The sequence below is a fragment of the Gigantopelta aegis genome, chromosome 4 (genome assembly GCF_016097555.1).
Source record: "Gigantopelta aegis isolate Gae_Host chromosome 4, Gae_host_genome, whole genome shotgun sequence".
Taxonomy (NCBI): domain Eukaryota; kingdom Metazoa; phylum Mollusca; class Gastropoda; order Neomphalida; family Peltospiridae; genus Gigantopelta; species Gigantopelta aegis.
This window is the reverse complement of record NC_054702.1, coordinates 116,332,139-116,345,016: the sequence shown is the minus strand read 5'-3', so window position 1 is coordinate 116,345,016 and position 12,878 is coordinate 116,332,139. Positions and strand designations below refer to the sequence as shown.

The following is a 12,878-nucleotide window of genomic DNA, read 5'->3' as shown; positions in this document are numbered from 1 at the left end:
TGGTGGCAAGCATTCTGCATGTTGTCTCTGAAGTATTTTGGAGATGTGATGTATGCTCTGTCTCTTGAGTCTGTTCTTGATAGGATCTCTCAAGCTTGTATGCAGTGGATGAGATTGCATTCTCTTGAGTTTTTCGCATTGTCGGAGTAGTTTTTCTTCCCGCCTTTCTTCAAGTTTATGTAATCTCGTAGTTTTTTCCATTGCAGAGATTGAGGTTGTTTTTGACCCACCTGTTATTAAACGGAGGCTGGCATTTTGGATTTTTGCCAATCTTGCTGTGTTGGTTTTTGCTGCTGTGGTCCATGCTGTTGAGGCATACTCTAAATGTGGTCGAACAGCATCTGTATAGACTTGGGTGAGGATCTTACGATTTGCCTCCCCCCCCCCCCACACTTTGTGCCTGCTAACTTCTTCATGATAGCCATTTTCTTGGTTGCCTTTTTCCCCATTGTTTTAACTTGTGGTGTCCATGAAAGCCTTCTATCCAGTGTCACACCAAGGTAGGTTGGTGTATCCTGTTGGGGGATGTTTCCACATTGTAGATAAAGGTTGTATAGTTCTTTCTTTGTTGAAAGGGAAAAACAGGTGGCTTGTGTTTTATTTTTGTTGATAGTGACCATCCACTCTTCTGCCCAGTCAGAGATAATATTCATGGCATCATGTATCCTGATGTTTGCTGTGTTGATTTGTTCAGAGGATGTCCATATTGCCAGATCATCTGCATGGATGGCTTTTGAGATGTATATTGAGAGGTGGTCTACAATGTCATCTATGAAGATGATAAAGAGTGTTGGCGAGATGACCCCTCCCTGCAAGACTCCCTCTATGAACTTTGTAACACATATCATGGGTGAACCAGTTTCGGTGAGCATAAGCATTCGATTCTAAAGCATATCAATATTTACAAATAGACAGTTGTTATTCACATTCCTACCTTTTTATGAGTATTTCTACGCTTCACGTGAGCACTAAACTGGCCGCTAAGTAGCTAACTTTATCGCACTTGCGTAAAAACTAGCATGCATCAGCAGTAAATATTGTTAACTACGTAACCTGTTTCGGTGAGTGATACCTTTAGTGGTATAGCTTACAGTAAAAACTTTCGAACACAAAAATGTTCAGTGTTTTATTAAAGCATGTATATTGTTCAACAAAACATGCACTTATAATAATTTATAAAAGATATTTTAAATATTTTTTGGCAAATTACAAAATGGTGTCCTCGAGAACCAATGTTAACAGACAATACATAATAACAATTCTGATTACTTGCAATCGTGTTATAAGTTAAGCAAATGAATGGTTATAATAGTAATTGTTTGGTTAAAAATATAAGCTGCATTCTGAGTTTTAATACATATATAAAGAGATATCCAGAAAGAATTATGTTAAACCATATAAGAACCATATATTTGTGGCAAGTACCGTATCTGTAAAGAGCATTTTTTCCAGCAGACGCCATGACAGTCATGTGACTTCAATAACCAAATACCAGTACAGCTGAGAACAAACAGAAATAGTATTTAAAATTTCGTTTTCTTTCAAATTAGTCTTTGAAAATCATAGAAAAAAGGTAGGGCAAACTGACCATATCTTGACCAAGTCCTAATTACGACCACAATTTGAAGGGATTATATGGTGAGAATATATTGGGGACGCCCACCTTTTTAGCCATATGTGCAGCTGAATAATGTGCAAAATTTTCTTACAAAAACTGTTTCATATTTACTTTACTGTGGTATGCTACCACCCATGGTATTAACATTGAAGAAACCGACATGCAAAGTGTTGTATAACGTGTATCTGTCAAAAATGTTTTTGTTTTTGTTTAAATGTAGAATTGTCCCCAAACATTGGAATTGTGAGAGTATTATGAAAAGTATGAGGATCCACCTAATGAGGACTAAAAATGTCACAAGTCTGAAACATGGTGCCATGAACAGTGTAGTGATAGCCAAGCTGCTGATACTCATATCTATGACTTTTGTCTGAATTAAATACACAATGTTATTGTGTCAAGATAACATTGACTAGATTGGTAGCACCATCTTCGCAAATCAAGGTAACATTCCGTATCTATAGCGTAGACATTTAACACATATTGATATACATATTGGTATTATATATAGGTACATTTTGTATATTTTGGTATATCTGATATATTTCCATTATACACGTGTTTACTCTTTCTCTCTACGCACACACACACACACACACACACACATACACACACACACACATACACACACACACACACACATACACACACACACACACACACATACATACAGAGAGAGAGACAAGACACACACACACACACACAGAGAGAGAGAGAGAGAGAGAGAGAGAGACGCAGACGCATACATACACACACACAGAGACACACACATTGGGAGGGGAGGGTAGGGAGAGAGAGAGAGAGAGAGAGAGAGAGAGAGAGAGAGAGAGAGAGAGAGAGAGAGAGAGAGAGAGAGAGAGAGAGAGAGAGAGAGAGAGAGAGAGAGAGAGAGCAAAGTGGTGGGGGAGCCCGAATTAAACGAAAATGATCTTATCTGAATAACAACGTTTATGTATAAATTACATTGCTATAACTATATAGTATTCCAAACGAATCACTGTTGGCATTTTTATATAAATGATGAAAATACATGGTGACACGTTTTCAGGTCAGATAATTTTGCCTGAACTTCTCCAATGTTTTAGCTCGAAAGTGAACATTTGTTCCAGAAAATGGGGGAGGCAAGTTGACACCCCCCCCCCCCCCCCCAGCATACGCTTATGAGATAGTATATGCAAGTATTGTGGAAATAATATTACATCAGATTTACCAAGTTTATATATGAAATATAAATATATCAAGTATTTTTGTCAAGTAGGCTACCTGTGATAAACAGCTGGTCGGGATTAGGTTGAAGTGGTCGGGATTAGGCCAATGTGGTCGAGAAATGGTCGAATTGACATCTTTAATAAAAGAGGCATTTGGGACGTCGATGGTATTATAATTTTTGTTCAAAGATAATCTTATATTTACAATGTTAGATTATTTAATAACATTGTCTGTACTAATTAAAAACAAAACCCACCGTCAAAATGTTCTAATTTACATTTATATAGTCTGACAGTAAGAGAAATCGAATTACAAAGTTGTCTTCTCTTGTTCTCGGTGGCGCTGCGAGCGATATAGTCGTCTGCATGTTTTCTCGGGTGTGCTGTCAGACGTAGGGTTTGCTGTTGGTGATTAGCGCGTGTGACATCAATAGAAGCCGTTGCAGATTCTACAGCCATGTGTGGAGGCTAGAAGAAACGGTTTTCATACCGCAGCTTGCTAGATAAATGTTGTCTGCTTTTCGTTTCGTTGTCTTTGCCTGCTAGCTACCAGCTTTGTGTCGGAGGCTCGGATTCACTGCTACTACTGTTGCAGCACCAATCATCGTTTTCACCACTACTAGTCTTGTATCACCGGCAGAGTTAGAAATTGTGAGTAGTTTTAGCACTCTTTGAAAGCAGCTGATTGAAGATTTGGTAAAGTGACCGCTACTAGCAGTGTGGACATGATGTTACAATTAGAAGTGCTACCAGCAACACATGTGTAGCTGTGTGTGATAACCGCGGTATATCCCGAGTGAAGCCAAGGTAGTCGTCGGCATCGACCGCCTCAACAGTGTAAACCGATGCCAACAAATACGGCAGCTCGTTACGGGAGTGGATTTGCGTTACATTTACTAAATATAGGATAGCACAAGACAGTAGGTAGAACTGTTGCACCGCGTTTACACTTCATGCTACAGTTAGCTTGTGCAGAATCTAAAGTTAATTGAAAAAAAACAACTCATCTGTATTCATTGTAAATCTACAAGCCATCCTGCACAGCACTGTTTTAACACAGTATTATATAGTTGACTGACATATGGCACATGTGGGAATAATGCGAAATATCCACTTAATATTGATTGGTGTGCAATCTACCAATACAGACTGATTGTTGGTGTTAAGACGTACATTCTATCGTTTATTGAAGCAGAAAGAGTGATTACCTGTTTAACTTCAACATGGTATTAAAAAAGATGATGGATTGGGTTGGGTACAGCCCCGGTCACTGGACATTGGGGTGTGTGGCAGTGACTATAACAATCATTTTGGAATTAATACCAGGAGCTGAAGCTCAAACTACTTCAATGATGTCAACTTTAAAGACCACTAGTAGCTCGGAAAATGAAACCCAATGCACAATGTTGGCTTCTGAATGTGAGAAAGGGGTGGTGTTGCCATTGTGGAAACCTATTGGTGGTCTCAGCGATGGAGACAGAGCAGCAAGGGCCACGGTGTATTTTGTAGCAATGGTTTACATGTTCCTTGGAGTGTCCATCGTTGCAGATCGGTTCATGGCAGCTATTGAAGTGATTACATCCAAGGAAAGAGAAATTGTTATAAAGAAACCAAACGGTGTGACGACGGTGGTTAATGTGAGGATTTGGAATGAGACAGTGTCAAATTTGACACTGATGGCATTAGGGTCTTCAGCACCTGAAATTCTGCTATCAGTTATTGAAATTTGTGGTAATAACTTTGTAGCTGGAGAATTGGGCCCTAGCACAATTGTTGGCAGTGCCGCATTTAATTTATTTGTTATTACTTCAATATGTGTCATGTGCATACCAGACAATGAAGTTAGACGCATAAAACATCTTCGTGTTTTTTTCATAACGGCTTCGTGGAGTATATTTGCTTACTTGTGGATGTATTTTATTCTAGCTGTATCCAGTCCGGGGGAGGTTCACGTTTGGGAAGCCATTTTGACATTTTTATTTTTCCCTGGAACTGTGGTCACAGCTTATATTGCAGACCGCAAAATACTCATCTACAAGTTTCTGTCTAAAAAGTACCGAGCCAGTAGAAAAGGCGTGGTGGTTCAGACAGAGGGTGATGCCGAGCTAGCTGATGGAAAGGCTAATCATTTGACCAGTGATGGAGTTGCCTTCAAGGGAATGGAGTCCGAAAATGATGATGTCCGTGACTTCGAACAGCATCGGGCACAATTCATTGAAATCCTCCGAGAACTGCGGCAAAAGAACCCAAATATTGACATGAAAACCCTGGAAGAAATGGCTGAACTAGAAGCAATCAACCGTGGTCCCAAGAGTAGAGCTTTCTACCGAATCCAGGCCACTAGAAAATTAACTGGTGGTGGTAAAGTTATCAAAAAGGCCAAGATAGAACGCAAGTCTAGCATTGATGATATTAAAATTGAACTGGATGACGTGGATCCTGACATTACTCGGGTGTATTTTGATCCTGGACATTACACTGTCATGGAAAATGTTGGAACATTCAATCTAACAGTGACAAGGGAAGGTGGTGATATGGAGAAGACACTGTACGTTGATTACAAGACTGAAGATGGAACAGCTAATGCTGGTTCTGATTACGAACATGCTGAGGGAACCCTCGTCTTCTACCCCATGGAAAGTCACAAACAGTTTGCTGTGACCGTCATTGATGATGACATATTTGAGGAAGATGAACATTTTTGTGTGAGGTTGAGCAATTTAAGAGTTGGCGATTCTCAAGGCATGTTTGAAAGTGGACACACCGATGCTAAAGCACAGCTTGTGAACCCTTTCACAGCAACTGTGATGATATTAGATGATGATCATCCTGGCATATTTCATTTTGAAGAAAGTGAACACACTGTGACCGAGTCTGTTGGGGAAATGAATGTGAAAGTTGTGAGATCTTCAGGTGCTCGAGGCACAGTTAAGATTCCATATCACGCGTTAGATGGCACAGCCAAGGCCGGGCAGGATTATGATGTTGTCAATGGAGAACTTATCTTCGAAAATGATGAAACTGAGTAAGTAATTGGTTTTCAAAAAAATTATGCTTCTAGTTGAGTTGAATGGGAGTTGGGGTCCAAAGTAAATATTGAAGTTCATTTGTTTAAAACCTAATTAATATGATTAGACAAAATACATTTTATTGCATTTGTTTATTTAGCAGAGATCTGCAGATAATGTTTATTCATTAGTTTTGCATTTTCAAGCAGTTTCTTTTCACCTGTACATGTTTCGAGTGGATTTCTGAATGATTTGCATTGTACATTTTATCCAAATTTGGCTTGTACTACACAACACACCACACGTTTACATACCACCTTTCAACGAAATATTAACACCTTTCATTCAACCCAACACATCATTCACACCACAATTGCAATAACAATATACAATATTATGTCTATCACATAATATTGTATAGGAAGTTTAGTCTTTCTTGAAAACCAAGCTCTCACAGACCCGAGAAGAATCAGTCACACCTTCGTCGTCCAGAAAGAAATCAATTAAGTTGCGCAGTCATATTTCCACCATAGTCACCAGTATATTGAGAAATTCTCCCATGTTTTCAGCCTGTTGTGTTTTACCACAGTATTAACAGATTCAATGTTCTCAGTCTTGTGAGCACCATCAGCATACCAGTTTCACATACCACCATATTCATTACATTCTCAGCCCATTGAGAAATCCACCATTGAACTATTTAACTAGTTTGCCATAGTTCTTGATCCCCTCATTATATAAAATATAATAAAATGGTGAAATACTATTAATATTTAATAAGTCTACAAATGTGCAGTAAGGGTCATTTTATAGTTCTCTTCATGTTCATCTGTATATCATAATATACTTCACTAAAGAAAAAAACTTCTAAACAATTGATATTATGGATATTGTGCATACATATATTACCATTTGTTAATGCCCGTCTATTCTTGGACTAATAAATTCTGAGTCATGTAACTGATTTGTGGTGATCATGCTGGCATGTTACAATTGTGAAGTTATTTTGAGTGTCTGAGTTGGCTACCCTGCAGATAATAGCAAACATGCTCCTCTGGAGTGCACATGCCAGTCCTGCCAGCACATGGACCATACCAGATACAGAACAGGCTGCTTTCTACAAATTGCCTGCCTATGATCTTCTGTGATACATTGCCACATGTTTTACTAATTATTCAGCTGACCAGAGTAGTAATTCCTCAACAACTAATACTCTGCTGGTTTATTGTACATTACTAGAACTACAGGTAACAGTGTAAAAACCAGACTTTCATTTTTGAAAAAGCCAGGAGTGCTAAAAATCGCACTCCTCAAAATGCTTACGAGGTGTGGTGGAAATCACACTCCTCAAAATGCAGATGAGGGAAAATTGCACACCTCAAAATAATCAGAATTAGAAGCATGAGACCGAGAGGAATTGCACCCATGAACATGGTTAAGTTTGAGGAGTAATAGTTTCTAAATTAAATATCTTAAGGGTTAATGTTTTGTGTTTTCAAAATAAATATCCTAAATTAACTAATATGGAAGATGGAAGGAATGGGTCATTGCAGCCTTGCACAAGAAAAAGAAACCATGAACAAAAAAATTGTCGATTTCTTATGTATTATATGCATATCATGTTGCATTAAAATTCTGAATCATGATTATCTGTTGACTATTTATGAATAAGGAATTGAAATTGATTTGTTTGTGCTTATTCTGTTTTATTTAAACAAGTACAATAATTTTTGTTCTCATCGCAGAATGATATGGTTTCTCCATGGACACAAACCTGTGAACTGAATGTGAAAATGTAACATCCACATGGCACAGGGTTATCACATTTATCATATCAAAATATACATGATATGTACCTGCAAATTCTCTATTTTAAATAATAATAACAATGTCATAACAGAGAAAATGTCAACATCTATTGTTTTCTACCCAAATATCTCTTACTACATTTTTTATAAATATATATTCTTACAAACTGGATTAACTTTGATTATCGTTGTACTGTACAGTGTTCGAAATAAGCACTTGTTATCATGACAAGTGAAAATCTAATTGGACAAGCAAAATTTGCCTCGGTGGTTGTCCAGTGGACAAGTAAACTTTTTCAGTGCAGTTTCATTTTTAGCAATACTTGAATTAAATAAACCATTTATATGGACAAGTGAAAATATTGGCGGAAAAGTAGATTTCTAGATATATTTGTCCGGGGGACTAGTAAAAAATTCTGCATATTTCTATCACTGCTATACTATAGCTAACACGTCATTTATCATACTACTAGCTCAAATCATAGCAACCCATCAAAAAAAAAAAAACCCCAACAAAACTAACCTAATGTAAATTTAATTTTAAAATATACATGCTTTACACTCGGTAAATTCGAATTACTGAGTTGAAATTAAATCGGTGTAGGTTTGTTTCAGGTGCCCATCAACCGATTACATATACTAGAAATCTGACTGTACCAAGGTCAATGTCCATGGCTTTAAATCACGTGGCAGTATTGTGAAACAGAAAGTAGAAATGTCTGGAGTACGTAGCTATGCTATGAACGAAAACAAAACCTGCTTTACTAAATTTGTTGTTTGTTGGTGTACGCATTTAATGTGATATCAACATGTATAAACATTATACATATCATAGAATTATTGGACAACGCACCTACCGTATTATGTTTTCTGTACATAATCAAAACGACAGTGTAAATTATATGCTATGTTACGAAATTGTACGAAATTAAACAACAAAACCGACAAGATCTTAATAATAAGTGAACTCCTAGCTGATTGGCTCAGTTTCAGTTTATAAAAAGTATTCTAGGAAGTTCATTGTGAACAGAATGGAAAGGTTTGTGTCTTTGTGGATTGTATTCAATAAACAATTAAAATGGCAGACTTCCAAAAAAAAAATACAAGCGTGATTTGTTCAATTTAGGGGCGCGTTATTTCGCACCCGTCAGATTGAGTTGACGGGGGTTCACGGGCATGATAGCGCTCGCACCCGTCAAAAACGAATGTCTGAAAAATGAGCCATTCCATCCAAATTTATTGCTATTTCATACATCTGCCCTTCATATGTACATACACAAATGATTTCTGTATCAAGATCTAGAGAATGGTTTCAAATGTTTCTGGGATATATACATAAAACTCGTGTACCAGGGACCAACCTTAGTGTTATCCTGGGGTGTTTTGGCTACAAAAATCCAGTGGGCTGCTATATTTTTCCACCAGTAAACTAGGTCTTCTGTCACAACAGATGCTAAATTAAATTTGCCCGTGTCTGAAATCTGCCTTTGGTAAGTTGGCCCTCATGATACAAGTGGCGCCAGTGGTGTAGATTGAGCAACATGATTTACAACAAACACATGCGTATTGCTCTCTGACAGATTCTGTGACTGATTAAAAATCATTACAAGTAATCCAGTGGCTGAGGACATAATGTATAATGTATATATTTAAATCCAAGTGCACTGTGCAATTTTTGTAATTTTATAAAACGGATGTCTCACAAATTAAAAAAAAAAAAATGTGGATGAAAAAGGTATATTTAAAGGTGTGTATATAACAGTACTCAGGTAGGCCTACATAACCCATATTAATGCCATGCATGCATTAAATCTCTCAAACTATCTAGGGTTATTATACACAGACGTTGTCCATACTTAGTGTACTTGACTAATTTTCATGGTCAGCTTAGTACAATTAGATTTTTTAATCATAGAAATCATTTGTAGAATACTTCTATTAGTAGAGCTTCCTTCTAGTATCTTATTTTATTATTCATGTGATTAAATTATTATCTTCGAAGTTATTCGAGTTGAAATATACTTGATTTATATTAATTAATGTTGGCCTTTTTAAGGTAGTACTATACATGTGCATTCTAGCAGGTGTTACATGTTAAATATGGCATAAAAATCAGGATATTTTTCTATTCCCATTTCACATAAAATATTTCTCAACAAGCCAACCTCCTCTCAATCTAGAGCTGTAAATGACCAACATAATTGGGTTTAAATGTTTGTAGGCTGTTTTTCATTCATTACTTGATGTTAATAAGTGAGTAATGATAATAAATAATCTAAAAATTGAGCATTTTAATTTTAAAAAACTCAAACAGTTAAGTTTTGTTAATTTTAATAATATAAATACACATATGAATGATATATAAGATATATACCTAGACATGCCACATTTTGAAATTTAGTTTTGGTTTCTTCATGTTAATGTTTAACCGCATTCTTTAGTCCAGCTAAAACCCCAGAGGTAAACTCGGACTCATTGATGTATGTGCGTCAATTTACCAGTAATCACCAGTCTAAGTAATGTTATTTTTATTGTCCATTTGCAATTCACTGGATGTGTTCGTGACTTCGAGAGTCTCTCAAATAGATGGGCACGGAATTGGTAAAAAAATCCATTATGGCAGACTGGAACAGATTAAAGTCCCAGACAATTAGATTCATGGTATAGCTAAAAATGAAAAGTGTACATCATTCATTTGCCTGAAAGGCACAGTGAAAATGTATTTTTATAAATTACTTTTAATGAATTAACTTTTTAATATCACTGCTTCATGATGCCTTGGAACAAATAATCAATAAATAATTAACTTCATAATTTTGGAAACAATTTTTTTCTTCATAACACCATGGTACAATCTTTAATCGTCAGCTGCATGGATGTTTGACATGAAGTCTGTACTACAGTACTGTAGTAAATAACTCAGTCTGTATAGAGTTAGACTAGTCTGTACTGCAGTCCTGTAGTAAATATCTCAGTCTGTATAGAGTTTAGACTAGTCTGTACTACAGTCCTGTAGTAAATAGCTCGGTCTGTATAGAGTTAGGCTAGTCTGTACTACAGTCCTGTAGTAAATAACTCAGTCTGTATAGAGTTAGACTAGTCTGTACTACAGTCCTGTAGTAAATAGCTCAGTCTATATAGAGTTAGGCTGGTTTATGCTTCAAGGCTATTGTTAAATACCATAGTGTGCAGAACCGGTTTAAGGATGGATGGATCGTTCGTGTAAAAGCTGTACGTTTGTCAGAAAATGTTTAAAAGAAATTATCACTGTTGTTGGAGGAACATTGTGGCTTGCCAGTGTGAGAAAGATACAATGTATCGGTTTGAAATCGGCATCGCAGTGGATACAATGTCGGGACCTTGGATATACAAAATCGGTGCTGTGTTTAGAAGTCTTGAAAAAGTTTAGTAACATAGTTGCACGTTCCCTTCGATAATTTTGCTATGTGCACACAGTCATATGCTGTTCGAAAATTAAAAGGACTATCCTGAGTTTCAGCCATAGCAAGAGTTCCATCCCCCCCCCTGCAACAAAATAAACATATATCCTAATTTTTCTTTATTTTTTAAATAATATCTTATCTTAAACATGTTTTAAATGTAAAACACCACACGCATAAAAACATTCAGGATTTCCTATGACTTCATTATTTCAAATTTTGTTTAGCAGGTGGAAGAAAAATAAATTGCAGTGCATAAAATGTTGCACAAATGATTTTGTTGCTCATCTGTAAAACCAGTTGAATATTATCAGTTGAAAAGGGATCATTCGTGCCAAATCTATAATTACTCATCTGAACATCCAAACAAATATGTGTTGGCTCATAGCATCAATGTTTTAGAAAACTGCGTGTATTTGGAAATCGCTGACCTAGATGTACGTCATATGTGCTTGATGGTAATGTTCTAACCAGCTTTTTCAACAGCGTTCAACGTGTCCAGTTATTTCCTTCACAACCAGTGTCTACTTTCGTTATAAAATGCTTCCTTATGGATTCTCCGCGGAGTTCAACACTTGTATAGCTTCTTTCAGACTGATTTGGGTCTATTTTAATAGCAAATGTGATGGCATTCTAGTGAGTGTACCTAGTGTCAGACAAAATAACCCCTAATATTAACTTTGTGAATGTCAAAGCATGCCAATACATAGCCTTATCTGGTTCATGGTACCTGTGCAGCTACCGTCAGATTGATTTAGTGTGAAACCCATTTTGCCTGTCACAAGAGTATGTACCATGTATTACGAATATGTGTTCTCGTTACTATGAAAAGCATTTTACAGAATTTCTAATTTCCAATGAATCCAAACTGATGTTTATAAATTTTTGTTAAATTATATCAAGGTCTTAAAATGTTTGACAAATATTATCTACAGATCAATATTATACTTGTTTAAGCCTACATTAAAATTGGTTAAATATTAACAAAAAATTCTTCCCCAAAAGAGGTCAAAAAATATTTTGATATGGGACGATTTTCATGGGTCAGTCAGATTAGGACGAACAAACCTAATTTTTATTTTCGCCTAGTAGCTTTTAACTTAGTCCTAGAATAGTCCTAGAACACAAAAAGTATATTTTTGTATTTATGACAAGCACATACCACAACCTTTTTTTCTTTATTATTTTGTTCAAGTTAGCAATAAATTATTTTTTAAGAAAAATCTCTTTAAAAATGCTGATCAAATAATATTAACACTTTTATACACTGTCAGTTCAAATGCCAATAATGTCGAGTTGAGTAAAAAAACACCCCTAAAACCCCTCTAAAAAAACCCTATTATTCTCTAGATACTATTTGAAAATAAATGCGTTTATTCCATGTTACTTGTATCATGTTAGATCAAATACTGATATATCATGTAACTTGAGGCCTGGTGCCAATTCATCATGCTGTGTAAATCAATTGACAATGTCGAATGCATCTGGTACCATATGAATTTAACATTGATGAACTGAAAATAGTGATCATGTTTATGTATGCACTAACTGGATCATTTATTATAGGGGGCAACTGACTATGTGAATTTCTGTATAGTAATAGTATCACTTTTAGTATTACCAATGTTCAATCATTGACCATTATTGTTTCAATAGCAAGCAGGGTGCATACATGCACTAACAGTTAAAACATATCCACTTGCATATCAGCCATTGGAGAGTTCACAAAAATTATTTCAAATACTGTAACCCAGTAAATTTTTATGGCATCTCTTTATTGCATATCTCCAAGTTTC

At 36.1% G+C, this 12,878-nt stretch overlaps 1 protein-coding gene across 1 annotated transcript in view; it reads left to right on the top strand.

Annotated features, from left to right (window-relative positions):
* Positions 1 to 3,195: 3,195 nt before the first annotated feature.
* Positions 3,196 to 12,878, top strand: part of LOC121371868 (sodium/calcium exchanger 1-like) — a 130,454-nt gene continuing 120,771 nt past the window's right edge. The window contains exon 1 of the mRNA XM_041498079.1: positions 3,196 to 5,851. Coding sequence (XP_041354013.1) covers positions 4,050 to 5,851 — 1,802 coding nt within the window. The 5' untranslated portion in view covers positions 3,196 to 4,049. The remainder of the gene's footprint in view (positions 5,852 to 12,878) is intronic.